This window comes from Hylobates moloch, unplaced genomic scaffold (genome assembly GCF_009828535.3).
Source record: "Hylobates moloch isolate HMO894 unplaced genomic scaffold, HMol_V3 SCAFFOLD_2, whole genome shotgun sequence".
In the NCBI taxonomy this organism is placed as follows: domain Eukaryota; kingdom Metazoa; phylum Chordata; class Mammalia; order Primates; family Hylobatidae; genus Hylobates; species Hylobates moloch.
This window is the reverse complement of record NW_026652277.1, coordinates 90,261,312-90,275,683: the sequence shown is the minus strand read 5'-3', so window position 1 is coordinate 90,275,683 and position 14,372 is coordinate 90,261,312. Positions and strand designations below refer to the sequence as shown.

Here is a 14,372-nt window from a genome sequence, read left to right as displayed (position 1 = left end):
TGAGATAGAAGGAAAAGAACAAGGGGGGAGACTGAAGAAGTAAATGAAAGAGGAGCTACTAACTGGGCATGATAGCACAGGCCTGTGTAGTGCCAGCTACTTGGGAGGCTAAGACAGGAGGATCGCTTGAGCTTAGCTTGGGCAACAAAGCAAGACCCTGTCTCAATTATTAAAAAAAAGAAGAATTACTGAAGCAAGTCCTTAGAGGAGGTGGGAGAGAGAGAATCAGTGTAGTGTGGGCATATGCTATAGCAAGAAGGACTGACTATTCAGAGCTAGGAAGGGCAGGTTGATGGCAACAGAGATTTCTGATGCTGTATCCCTTAGGAGGCCCAAGTTCCTCGGCTTTGTGGTAGCAGAAATGTGTGTAGAGAAGACGATGGCTCCAGCAGGATGCAGAAAAGATGTCAAAGAGTCACTGTGGACACTAGGAAATATCACAGAACTGTCAGATCCAAAAATCAATTCACAAAGGTTTATTTTGATGATTTATGAAAGAAACATTGCCATAGCAATTTAAAGCTATTTACAAATTTAAAAATAAATTTACATAAATGTATTCACATCACATTAAACAGTTTTAAAATATTACAGGTAGTGCTGAACACAAAACATAAACTAAGTTTTAAGCCACATAGGTGTTCTGAAAGCATGCTCAACAACCATAACCACTGGAGGATGGTCCACTGGAAAAATATGATTTCAGGAACTAGAAGTAAAGATGATTACCCTAGTCTCAGGTGATGTGGCCTTTAAAAGTCACTTTAACTTTAACCTGCAACCACAAACTTAGATGAAGACAGACTGAACAAACAGTGAGAATTAATTTTTAAAAAAATTCTCGTGTACCTTAAAAACACAGAACAGGCTGGGCACAGTGGCTCATGCCTGTAGTCTCAACACTTTGTGAGGCCGAGACAGGAGGATCGCTTGAAGCCAGGAGTTCAAAACCAGCCTGGGCAACAAAATGAGACCCCATCTCTACAAGATACAAACAAAACACAACACACAGAAATTTATACTGTGATCCACATGAGAGTAGATTTAAACCAGGATGATCTTATTTGTGATTGACTGGGCATCGCACTTTTCTTTCTTTTTTCTTTTTTTTTTTTTGAGACAGAGTCTCGCTCCATTGCCCAGGCTGGAGTGCAGTGGCACAATCTTGGTTCACTGCAACCTCCACCTCCCGGGTTCAAGAGATTCTCCTGCCTCAGCCTCCTGAGTATCTGGGATTACAGGCGCCCACCACCACACCCAGCTAATTTTTTGTATTTTTAGTAGAGGTGGGGTTTCACCATGCTGGCCAGGCTGGTCTCGAACCCCTGATCTCATGATTCGCTCGCCTCAGCCCCCCAAAGTGCTGGGATTACAGGCGTGAGCCACCATGCCCGGCCGCTTCGCACTTTTCTTTTGCAGGTTGCATGCCAGCTGATATTCCTCTGTGCTGGGAAGGGAAAGTTTGAGGATGTATCAAGACCACAGCAGTGGATCCCACTGCTCTTGCCTATTCAGGGCTTTATCTACACATTAATAGCCCCTCAGAGGAAAGGCACCAGCCGAAGAGTCGACACTGGCTTTGGGCTTGGATGCAGCCTCTGATAAACGCTGGGCACTCTGACCCTGAAGCCAGGGAAGGAGTGCTTGGCAGCTGCCTGGGCACACTCCCCTCAGTCCAGTTGCCAGGCCAAATTATACAGTGAATGGCAGCTCCACAGAGATGCCAAAGTTTGATATCTAAGTGTCAGAGAGAGCTGACAATTTTTATGAGGAAAGTGAACAACAACAGGTGTTTATCAGTACCTGAGAATTATCATCTAGTTTAATTAAGCAAAGGTATTAGGAGGTCTTTTCAGCTCATTCCCTTTAGTATGGCCCTAAAAAATCAACAGAACTCTCCTACTTCATGTTGCCCGACTTGTAGGCAGGTATGTGAACCTAAAGTAGAAGTCCTAGCATATATATTATTCATAATTAAACATGGTTCATTTTATTAATCTGGCAACTAGTGATATTTCATGATTACAGGCCTTAAAAATCTAATACAAGTACAATTAAAAAAAGACATAGAATGCTTACACAATACGGAAGGCACTTTGAGGTTACATGATAAATAAAAATACATTAATAGAGGCAGGATTATTTATTGGTTCCTTCAGTGTCTGTGTCCATGGTGATCATTGAGAGCCCAGTTTTGTACTTCACCTTTGGCGAATAGTGTAAAGAAAATGGCGCCAAAAACGTTAATAGCAGCAGCAATATAGAACACGGTTTGCCATTCTCCAACAGTGTTCTATAAAGAAAGAAAAAAAATGCAAGTGAAATAAAATTTTGTTTGTAGTTCACTTCATTAAAAAGATAGTGTCACAAGACTGTTAAAACAGCCACATTATTCATAAAAGCCTCATCCTTGAAACAACCCAAATGTCCACCAGCAGTAGGATAGTGGTATATTTGTTCAATGGCATACGATACAGCAAGGAGAATGGGCTACAACATCATAAATACAGCTCACAAACAAAATATGAAGCAAAAGAAGCCAGACAAAAAAGGTACATACTAAATTATTCCATTTATATAAAGCCCAAAGTCAGACCATACTAATCTATGGGGTTAAAAGTTGGGAGAGTGGTTCCTCTTGGTGAGGGTGAAGGAAAAATAGCAGGAAGTGGTACCTGGGGTCTTACTGAGGGAGGTAATACTCTGTTTCTTGATTGGGTGCTGGTTACACAGATGTATTAACTTTGTGGAAATTCATCTAGCTGCACACTTTAGATTTGTGCATTTATTTTTGTTTTTATTTTTGAGACAGAGTCTCACTCTGTCACCCAGGCTGGAGTGCAGTGGCGCAATCTCGGCTCACTGCAGACTCCACTTTCTGGGCTGAGGCAATCCTCCCAACTCAGCCTTCCAAGGAGCTGGGATTAGAGGTGCATGCTACCATGCCTGGCTAATTTTCTTTGTGTATATATATATATATAATTTTTTTTTTTTTTTAGTAGAGATGGGGTTTCGCCATGTTTCCCAGGCTGGTCTTGAACTCCTGGGCTCAAGTGATCCGCTCACCTCAGCCTCCCACAGTGATGGTATTACAGGTGTGAGCCACCACGCCTGGCCTGGATTTGTGCATTTAAAAAAAGTTATACTTCAATAAAAAGTTTACTGACGATAGATAGATATACTTCAATAAAAAGTGGGCCGGGCGCGGTGGCTCACGCTTGTAATCCCAGCACTTTGGGAGGCCGAGGCGGGCGGATCACGAGGTCAGGAGATTGAGACCACGGTGAAACCCTGTCTCTACTAAAAATATAAAAAAATCAGCCGGGCGTGGTGGCGGGCGCCTGTAGTCCCAGCTACTCGGAGAGGCTGAGGCAGGAGAATGGCGTGAACCCGGGAGGCGGAGCTTGCAGTGAGCCGAGATCGCGCCACTGCACTCCAGCCTGGGCGGCAGAGCAAGACTCCGCCTCAAAAAAAAAAAAAAGGGTACTGGCATGTCCCTGAATCATGCCTAACACTAACTAACACTAAGAAAGTCTTATGCCTGTGCACGGTCTCCCAGGTTCTCAGGTGAAAGTTGTCAGGTGGATCAAGTAAATACAGTTAAGATAAACTCAAGTTCAGCTTTGAGGATCTGAGACATCAGAGAGAGGCCCGGCAAGTATAAAAGATCTTGAATGGCATACAAAGCAGGATATAACATGGGATCTGTCAGTAAGACAACTGTTCAGTGTATAACCCTGTGGCATAAAAATACCAGACAGTTATCTAAATTTCTGGGTCATGTGACTACCTTTAACAACCATTTTTTGGATTTTTTCAATTTCAGTCTAACCAGAGTGGTGACTATATTTGCAGCATTAAAAAAAACACACGGCCAGGCGTGTGTAATCCCAGCACTTTGGGAGGCCGAGGCAGGCGGATCATGAGGTCAGGAGATCGAGACCATCCTGGCTAACATGGTGAAACCCCGTCTCTACTAAAAATATAAAAACTTAGCCAGGCGTAGTGGCCGGCGCCTGTAGTCCCAGCTACTCGGGAGGCTGAGGCAGGAGAATGGCATGAACCCAGGAGGCAGAGCTTGCAGTGAGCTGAGATCGCTCCACTGCACTCCAGCTTGGGCAACAGAGCAAGGCTCCCTCTCAAAAAAAAAAAAAAACAACAACAACAAAAAAACAAAACTGGCTGGGTGTGGTGGCTCATGCCTGTAATCCCAGCACTTTGGGAGGCCGAGGTAGGTGGATACATTGAGCCCAGGAGTTTGAGACCAGCCTGGGCAAGGTGGTGAAACCCCATCTCTACAAGAAGTAGAAAAATTAGCTGGACGTGGTGGTGTACACCTGTAGTCCCAGCTACTTGGGGGGGCTGAGGTAGGAAGATCACCTGAGCCTGGGGAGGTTGAGGCTGCAGTGAGCCATGATCGCGCCACTGCACTCTAGCCTGGAGGATGGAGACCCTGTCTCAAAAAACAAAGAAACAAAGAAACAAACAAAAAACCCAAACAAACAAGCAGTAGAACTAGCAATGAGGAAGTGAAAGAGAAGGCACTGGGAAGCCAGTATGAGGTCATTTATTTGGGAAAAAAGGAGAAACATGAAGAAAGAAACACCCTGTGGTGGTTATACTTGTCTGAGATGAATGCATTTTAGTGAAAAAAAAATCTTAGATACTCATCTTAAATTCTGCTGAGGAATCAGTCAATAATTGCATCTTATACCAGAAAGAAATGTTTGAAACAGCTTCTTAGGATTACTAAGACAAAGCTGCCATGTGTGGTCTCTGGGATAAAATAATACTTCAGTGTTATCTGAAGGCAATGAGTGAACTTAAAATCAATCATTGTATTACAAGTCTCACACAGCTCCTAGTTTGTTTTTTAACAAAAATTCCACCAGTTTTTAGAGAATACTGTTTTGTTTATAACAACATTGAACCTCAGACACACTTTGAATTTTAATTATTGCATTATTTATTTATATGCTGACTCATTCCACAAAGTTTTTGAGGCAGTGCTCAAAGTAAGAAATTACAGGCTGGGCGCGGTGGCTCATGCCTGATATCCTAGCACTTTGGGAAGCTGAGGTGGGTGGATCATTTGAGGTCAGGAGTTCGAGACCAGCCTGGCCAACATGGTGAAACCCCATCTGTACTAAAAATACAAAAATTAGCCAGGTGTGGTGGCACGTGCCTGTAGTCCTAGCTACTTGGGAGGCTGAGGCAGGAGAATTGTTTGAACCCGGGAGGTGGAGGTTGCAGTGAGCTGAGATCACGACACTGCCCTCCAACTGGGGGACGAGTGAGACTTCATCTCAAAAAAAAAACAAAAAAAAAGAAAGAAATTACAATTGTGAAGGCAAGTGTGTGCTTTTCCTTTTTAAAAATAATATACTTTAGAGTTTTATTTGGCTGGGTGCAGTAGCTCACTCCTGTAATCCCAGCACTTTGGAAGGCCGAGGTGGGCAGATCACCTGAGGTTGAGAGTTCGAAACCAGCCTGACCAACATGGAGAAGCTCCATCTCTATTAAAAATACAAAATTAGCTGGGCATGGTGGTGCATGCCTGTAATCCCAGCCATTCGGGAGGCTGAGGCAGGAAAATTGCTGGAACCCGGGAGGCAGAGGTTGTGGTGAGCCGATATTGCGCCATTGCGCTCCGGCCTGGGCAATAAGAGCGAAACTGTCTCAAAACAAACAAACAAACAAACAAACAAAAACACACACACACACAAACAAAAAACAAAAATTAGCAGGGCATGGTGGTGGGCGCCTATAGTCCCAGCTACTCGGGAGGCTGAGGCAGGAGAATTGCTTGAACTTGGGAGGCAGAGGTTGCAGTGAGCTGAGACTGCACCACTGTACTCCGGACTGGGCAACGGAGTGCGACTCCATCTTGAAAAATAAATAAATAAATAAAATAAGTTTTATTTTATTTATTTTTTTGAGACAGGGTCTCCTGCTCTCACCCAGGCTGGAATGCAGAGGCGTGATCATAGCTCATTGCAGCCTCAAAACCCTGGGCTCATGCATCCATCTGCCTTAGCCTCCTAAGTAGCTGGGACTACATGTGCAAACCACACCCAGCTAAAACAGTGATATCCTTTTAACAGCATTAAACAAATGCTGTAACATATCCCAAATCAAGCGCAGTTCCCACTTGTAAACATACAAGACTTTAATTCAGGAATCCATATTTCCCTAGCAGAAGTGCTGGCATTATCAGTAAGTGAAATGAACACATGGTACTGAGCTGACTTAGGTTCTGGTGTTGCTACCCTGCTCCATGAGGACAAGGTTAAACATTTTGGACATGTCCATATTGAGACACAGAACTTTAGAAAAAGCATTTCTACAACATTCCTCTTTATTAAGTGAGAGGAATTAGTAACAGGGAGGTACCGTGTCACTTAAGGAATTAGAAATGGTAGATGTGGAGAAGAAATAGGAACACTATCTGTGGGGAACACATATATGTCTGAAATCAGTATATTTGGTAATAAAGTCTGTAAGCATGTCCTGAAATTCTTTTTTTTTTTTGAGATGGAGTCTTGCTCTGTTGCCAGACTGGAGTGCAGTGGTGATGTTGGCTTACTGCAAGCTCCGCCTCCTGGGTTTGAGCGATTCTTGTGCCTCAGCCTCCTGAGTAGCTGGGACTACAGACACCTGCCACCACACCGGCTAATTTTTGTATTTTTAGTAGAGACGGGGTTTCACCATGTTGGTGAGGCTGGTATTGAACTCCTGACCTTGTGATCCACCTGCCTCGGCCTCCCAGAGTGCTGGGGTTACAGGCATGAGCCACTGTGCCCGGCCAATATCACAACTTTTAACTACTTGTGTGGTTTCAGCTACAATGTCTTCATTTGACTTAGTTCAATTGTTTTGTCTAAAATCCAAAAAGTGTTCTTTGAAAATATACTTTCCCATCCATTAAGGCATTTAGCTTTTTGTTGCTAAAAAGAATTTCATAAGAACATTTAGAATTTTACACTTAATTAAAATACACTGAACTTTGACACAGATGTGCAGCTCCAAAACCTTTCCAGTTTACAAGTAAATTATCTACTTACATCAGGGGTCAGACTTTTAGCAATGACGGGCCCAACCATTCCTGGAATAGTGGCAAATGTATTTGTGATGCCCAGGAGGATACCAGCATACCTGTAGGAACATTTTCATAGAAGTTTATTATTGTGAGACACATTTAAACAGCTTCATTCTTTCCTTCTTTTTTTTTTTTTTTTTTTTTTTTGAGACAGAGTCTCACTCTGTGGCCCAGGCTTGAGGGCAGTGGCATGATCTCAGCTCACTGCAGCCTCTGCCTCCCAGGTTCAAGCGTGCCTTAGCCTCCTGAGTAGCGGGGACTACAGGTATCCACCATCATGCCAGCCTAGTTTTGTATTTTTAGTAGAGCCGGAGTCTCACCATGTTGGTCAGGCTGGTCTCGAGCTGCTGACCTCAAGTGATCTGCCTGCCTCGGCCTCCCAAAGTGCTGGGATTATAAGTATGAGCCACAGGGCCTGGCCGCTTCTTTCAATAGACAGCTATTCTGCTCCAGGTTGTGTTCTTGTGAAATTTTATGTCTAAATGACATGTCTTATTGAAATGGGATTTTATATTCAGCTGGTGAAAAACTTGCATTTCAATAGTTAAGTAGCATTTTAACATTACATAGAGGAAGGCCAGGCACGGTGGCTCACGCCTGTAATCCCAGCACTTTGGGAGGCCGAGGCGGGTGGATCATGAGGTCAGGAGATCAAGACCATCCTGGCTAACATGGTGAAACCGCGTCTCTACGAAAAATACAAAAAAAATTAGCCGGGCGTGATGGCAGGCACCTGTAGTCCCAGCTACTCGGGAGGCTGAGGCAGGAGAATGGCGTGAACCTGGGAGGCGGAGCTTGCAGTGAGCCGAGATCACGCCACTGCACTCCAGCCTGGCCGACAGAGCGAGACTCCGTCTCAAAAAAAAACAAACAAAAAAAAACCAAAAAAATTACATAGAGGAACACAGCCATGGAAATAACTCCTTTTATAGTGATATAGGAAAGTTCTGAGATATCATTTTAATACAGAAAGCTTGGCATGTCTAGCTTAAAGTTTTTTAAGTTAAATTTATTTCCTGATTTGAAAATTCAATTGCAATTAATTTTTGAAAATTAATAAGAAAAAAGAAAAAATAAGGAAGTAAAATTACCTATAATTCTTCCCCATAGAGATGATCAACATTAACATTTTCATAAATATCCTATTTTTTTCTATCTGTATATATTTCTAATATGTTATTATAGACATGAGATCATATCAAACATACAATTTACTTGTTCCATTAATTACACGTGCTTTTTTTTTTTTTTGAGACAGAGTCTCTGTCGCTCAGGCTGGAGTACAGTGGCGCGATCTCAGCTCAGCAACCTCCACCTCCTGGGTTCAAGTGATTCTTCTGCTTCAGCCTCCTGAGTAGCTGGGACTACACGTGTGTGCCATGTAGGTCAGGCTGGTCTCGAACTCCTGATCTCAGGTGATCCACCTGCCTCAGCCTCCCAAATTGCTGGGATTAGAGGCGTGAGCCACTGCACCCGGCCCGATAATTCATTTTTATAATTGCTGCCTTTTTTGTTTGTTTTTGAGACAGAGTTTTGCTCTTGTTGCCCAGACTGGAGTGCAATGGCGTGATCTCGGCTCACTACAACTTCCATCTCCCCAGTTCAAGTGATTCTCCTTCCTCAGCCTCCTGAGTAGCTAGGATTACAGGCATGCACCACCATACCTGGGTAGTTTTGTATTTTTAGTAGAAACAGGGTTTCACCATGTTGGTTAGGTTGGCCTCGAACTCCTGACCTCAGGTGATCCGCCTGCCCTGGCCTCCCATAGTGCTGGGATTACAGGTGTGAGCCACTGCGCCTGGCCTAAAATTGCTGTCTCTTTACTAGGATGTTTGTCCTGCATATATTCATGAATTCTGGACTTCGAAGATTGTATCTCTTAGGTATCATTTCACATAATCTTATACCTCCTGTATTTCCTGTACACTGATAGTTTCTAGACTCTAGATCCTAGGGGGTTCATTAGATTTAGGTTTAATGTTTTTGGTAAACAAACAAACAAACAAAAAAAACACTTAAAGGTGAAGGAGGAGTTCGGTTAAAAAAAAGTGCTGCTTAACTAATTCAGTTATGTATAAAGATCACAAAGTTTTATGTTCAAAACTTGTGCATACACACAACACTATAACAAAACCATGAAGTACAGATCTTTTTGGCTTATCCCCTTTAGGGATGTATCTAAATTAACCAAGCTTGGCAGAGCCTCTCTCTTTTTTTTTTTCTTTTTAAACCATTAACACCTTGGCAGTAAGACGAGTCAACTGCAATGTTGCCAGCCTTTCCAGTGACAGATATTAAGTGCAGACGAATGCCGTGAAATTCTAAATGTCAGCAACAAGAAGCTCATTCAAGTACTTATATTTCACTTGGCCAGGACAGGCCATGAAAGATTGATGACTACTTGGAAGAAAACAAGTTGTATGGACTCAGTCTGGATTCTGTGCTGTTGGAGTACTATTGGAATTAATAGCTGAAAATCTATCTAATTCCCATGAATTCGGGCAACAAAATTACCATAGAGAAATCTCTATTTTGGGGTTGGGTGTGGTGGTGCATGCCTGTAATCCCAGCATTCTGGGAGGCTGAGGTGGGCGAATTGCTTGAGCCCAGGAGTTTGAGACCAGCCTGGGCAAAATGGTGAAACCCTCTCTCTACAAAAAATAAAAAAACACACAAAAAATTAGCTGGGTGTGTTGGCTCAGGCTGTAGACCCGCTACTCAGGAGGCTGAGGTGGGAGGATTGCAGGAGGATTGCTTGAGACTGCAGTGAGCCGTGATCTTGCTACTGTATTCCAGCCTGGGTGACAGGGTGTGACTCTGTCTCAAAAAATAATAAATAAATTAATAAAATAAAATCTCTATTTCAGTCTATAGAAGTAAAGGCCTATAAAATCCAAGTACACATTTATATGTTAATAGGAATATTATTTATTGGAAAACCTTGTATCTATTTACTATTTATTGGAAAACCTTATATCAGACATGTTTATAAGGGTTTTATATATCATATTATATCATTTTAATTATAAAATCAACCCCATGAGGATGGATTATCTTCATTTTATTTTTTAAATTTTAAAATTTTGTTAAGTTTTTTAGAGACGGGATTTTGCTATATTGCCCAGGCAGGTCTTGAACTGTTGGGCCTAAATGATCCTCCCACCTTGGCCTTCCAAAGTCCTGGGATTACAGGCCACTGCACCCAGCTGGATTATCTTCATTTTATAGATGAAGAAAAACCAAAAAATGTCACCTAATTTGTCTGATTCTGAATCAGTACTTCATATTATAATGTTAAAATCTACAATGCTACCTTGTTAAAAAAAACAAAACACAGTAATCACTGAACCCAATCTGTAGGAAAGATCAATTTTCTCATGCTTCATTTTCCACCACAAGCCCTGGTGGTGAACTTGTTTACGGCTTCTTTATGGTCCTCAAGTGCTCCTGTTTTAACTAGTAGAGTGTTACACTGAATGGGCCCCAAGTTGTTGTTTTTTTTTTTTGAGACGGAGTCTCGCTCTGTCGCCCAGGCTGGAGTGCAGTGGCGCAATCTCGGCTCACTGCAAGCTCCACCTCCCGGGGTCACGCCATTCTCCTGCCTCAGCCTCTCCGAGTAGCTGGGACTACAGGTGCCCGCCACCACGCCTGGCTAATTTTTTTGTATTTTTAGTAGAGATGGAGTTTCACCGTGGTCTCGATCTCCTGACCTTGTGATCCGCCTGCCTCGGCCTCCCAAAGTGCTAGGATTACAAGCGTGAGCCACCGCGCCCGGCCTGGCCCTCAGTTGTTACCACAATAAAAAGCAACTATGAAAAACATAAGATATGTAATCCCCAATAAGATATGTAGCCAAGACTCCCGCAACTAGAAATAACTGGTGTGCTTTGAACGAAGAAATTCCAGTTGGAAAAGAAAAAAAACTAAAAAGCTCATCTGAAGAGCTGAATCAAAATATAAGAAAGTTATCCTTTGAGCTAGAACTGCAAGGTTTAAACACACACACACACACACACACACACACACACAAAGGGAGATAAATAATTTCGACTTTGGGCTGGGCATGGTGGCTCACGCCTGTAATCCCAACACTTTGGGAGGCCAAGGCTGGCGGATCACCTGAGGTCGGGAGTTCGAGACCAGCATGACCAACATGGAGAAATTCCATCTCTACTAAAAATACAAAATTAGCAGGGTGTGGTGGCACATGCCCGTAATCCCAGCTACTCGGGAGGCTGAGGCAGGAGAATCACTTGAATCCAAGAGGCAGAGGTTGCGGTGAGCCGAGATTGCACCATTGCACTCCAGCCTGGGCAACAAGAGTGAAACTCCGTCTCAAAAACAAAACAAAACAAAAAACAAATAATAATAATAATTTTGACTTTGATGAGATTTATTTATTTATTATTTATTTTTTTGAGACTGAGTCTCGCTCTGTAGCCCAGGCTGGAGTGCAGTAGCACAATCTCTGCTCACTGCAACCTCCAACTCCTGGGTTCAAGCAATTCTCATGCCTCAGCCTCCTGAGTCACTGGGATTGTAGTTGCCCGCCACCACACCTGGCTAATTTTTGTATTTTTAGTAGAGGTGGGGTTTCATCATGTTGGTGAGGCTGGTTTGGAGCTCCTAACCTCAAATGATCCAACCGCCTCAGCCTCCCAAAGTGCTGGGATTACAGGCCTGAGCCACTTCTCCCAGCCTACTTACATTTGAATAGTTGTGTCTCAGTCAGCTGAGAACAAGTACAGCAGTCCTCATTATCTGAGGCATAAGGGCACTTGCTTACCATCCTCCCAACTGCTACAACTATTTGCTGGCGTTATTTATGTTATTAAAACTGTTTAGCTTCTTATGATACCTAGATAAATGTCTTTTTCGGCTTATAAGACAAATAAAATTTCAGGGTTGGACCTGGGTCTTTAAGATGTAGACTTCAACCACCCACCTGATGCTTGAAGCTCAGGCACAGGGTCCCCCTGCTGCCTGTCCAGCATTATACTTCATGACATGACCCACCATCCTCCAGGCCAGCTTAAGCTTATACAGAGGCCAGCAGGAATCATGTTACTTTCATGTTTGTGTCTTCAACATCTGGTACAGTGCCTGACACAGTGTTTCTCAAATGACTAGATCCGTGAATGAGCATGCTATTACACTGAAATTTAGTAGTGACAAATTTATCTAATGGTACATCCAATTCATCTTTCTCCACCTTGGCCAAAAGGGTATCTACCATAGGAGACCTGGCTGAAGTCCTGACATATCAAATCTACTATATTTTCTTAATTCTATTAGGCTAAAAGTTATGTTGAGAAGTTAGACTGTTTTGCCATTTTGGCTCTTAGTGACCCAGTGGTGGCTCTTTAGTGGTCAGCATTTTCCTTTCTGAAAGCACACCAATCATCACTTTAATATTTTACTTGGATTGATCTGTGACTCTGGTCACCACACCTGACTCAAAGTTAGCCAGAAAATAATTACATTTATTGCATTATATTCAAATACCTTTATTGCATTATGAGCAAAGTGTTCTGTGTGTGTTCTATTTAATCTTCACGATGATCTTATAAGGTAGGTACCATGGATATTTGGTTTTCTTTTTCTTCAGCATCTATTTTCATCTTTTGACAATAGCACTATTTTTTTTTTTTTTTTTTTGAGATGCAGTTTCACTCTTGTCACCCGGGCTAGAGTGCAATGGCTCACTGCAACCTCCACCTCCCAGGTTCAAGTGATTTTCTGCCTCATTCTTCCAAGTAGCTGGGATTACGGGTCCTACCACCCCACCTGGCTCATTTTATATTTTTAGTAGAGACAGAGTTTCACCATGTTGGCCAGGCTGGTCTTGAACTCCTGACCTCAGGTGATCTGCCCACCTTGGTCTCCCAAAGTGCTAGGATTACAGGCATGAGCCATTACACCCGGCCGACCATAGCTCCAATTTTTATGTGATGATCCAATTTTCTTTCATTGCTAGTTCAAGAGAGCAGGGTTGGGGGCCCTATCAGATTCCAGAGATTCTGACAAGACTTCAGGAACGTGATAAATCCTAAGCTACCTTTTAGATTTATTAAATGGAGTGGGTGACTTACCAAACCTTCTGGCTGGATGGCTGCTGAACCAATTTTATGTTCCTTATAATTTTTTTTTTTTTTTTGAGATGGAGTCTTACTTTGTTGCCCGGGCTGGAGCACAGTGGCGCAATCTCGGCTCACAGCAACCTCTGCCTCCCGGGTTCAAGCGATTCTCCTGCCTCAGCCTCCTGAGAAGCTGGGACTACAGGTGTGCGCCATCACACCCTGCTAATTTTTGTATTTTTAGTAGAGATGGGGTTTCACCATGTTGGCCAGGCTGATCTTGAACTCCTGACCTCAGGTGATCCACCCGCCTCAGTCTCTCAAAGTGTTAGGATTACAGGCATGAGCTACTGTGCCTGGCTCAAAATGACTCATGTTTATTCACATCTTCATGTGTTATAGTGGATGTTACTGATGGATTCCTCAGCGTCCATTCCCACTCCCCACCCCCATCTGTGTAGCAATAATGATGTCTGAGGGGCACTGACCCTTTGACTTCTAACTTTTGGGGTAGGTGCTGATTGTCCTAAAGTCACATGATATTCTCTTGGCCATTGGGGTTGGTTCATTTGACTCAGTTTGGGTCAACCAAAATGAAGCCCAGGACTTATTTCCATGGTTGAGAGAGGAAAAGATCCTTTTCTTTCTGCTTGATGTGAATGAAGAAGCATGTAGTCCTGATTGTTGCTGGCAATCATTTCATTGTGTGATTTTTATAAGCAGACCCAGTCTTAGGACAAAACTACTACTGTAAAAGACAGAGAGTGAGAAAGAAACAATCTGTGGTGATACTAGTAGGCAGCTGGATATCAACTCTTGCCTGAAGCCTATTATCTCTGGATACAATTAAGTGAATCAATAGATTATGCTGTTTAGCCCAGTTTAAATTAGAATTTCTATACTTCAACTAAAAACATCCTAAGCGATAACATAGCCTAGAACTATTTCTTGCCAAAACTCTCAATTCCCATATCCCTTTGACTATTCGTCAACCCTAGGCTTGACAAAACCTCAAGTCTTAGCCAGGTGCTGTGGCTCACGCCTGTAATCCTAGCACTTCAGGGGGCTGAGGCGGGAAGATCACTCGAGGCCAGGAGACTGAGACTACCCTGGGCAAGATAGGGAGACCCCATCTCTACAAAATATTTTTTGAAAAATTAACCAGGCATGGTGATGTGTGCCTGCAGTCCCAGCGA

General features: G+C 43.0%; 1 protein-coding gene across 3 annotated transcripts in view; it reads right to left on the bottom strand.

Annotated features, from left to right (window-relative positions):
* Positions 1–461: 461 nt before the first annotated feature.
* SLC17A5 (solute carrier family 17 member 5) overlaps positions 462–14,372 on the bottom strand; it is a 59,578-nt gene continuing 45,667 nt past the window's right edge. For 2 of the 3 annotated variants that reach the window (XM_032153100.2, XM_032153111.2), the window contains exons 10-11: positions 7,065–7,155; positions 462–2,293 (exon numbers count right to left, since the gene is read on the bottom strand). In XM_032153100.2, coding sequence (XP_032008991.2) covers positions 2,156–2,293; positions 7,065–7,155 — 229 coding nt within the window. In that variant the 3' untranslated portion in view covers positions 462–2,155. Of the gene's footprint in view, positions 2,294–5,557; positions 5,656–7,064; positions 7,156–14,372 lie in introns of all 3 variants that reach the window. The other variant, XM_058435163.1, reaches the window with a different exon arrangement.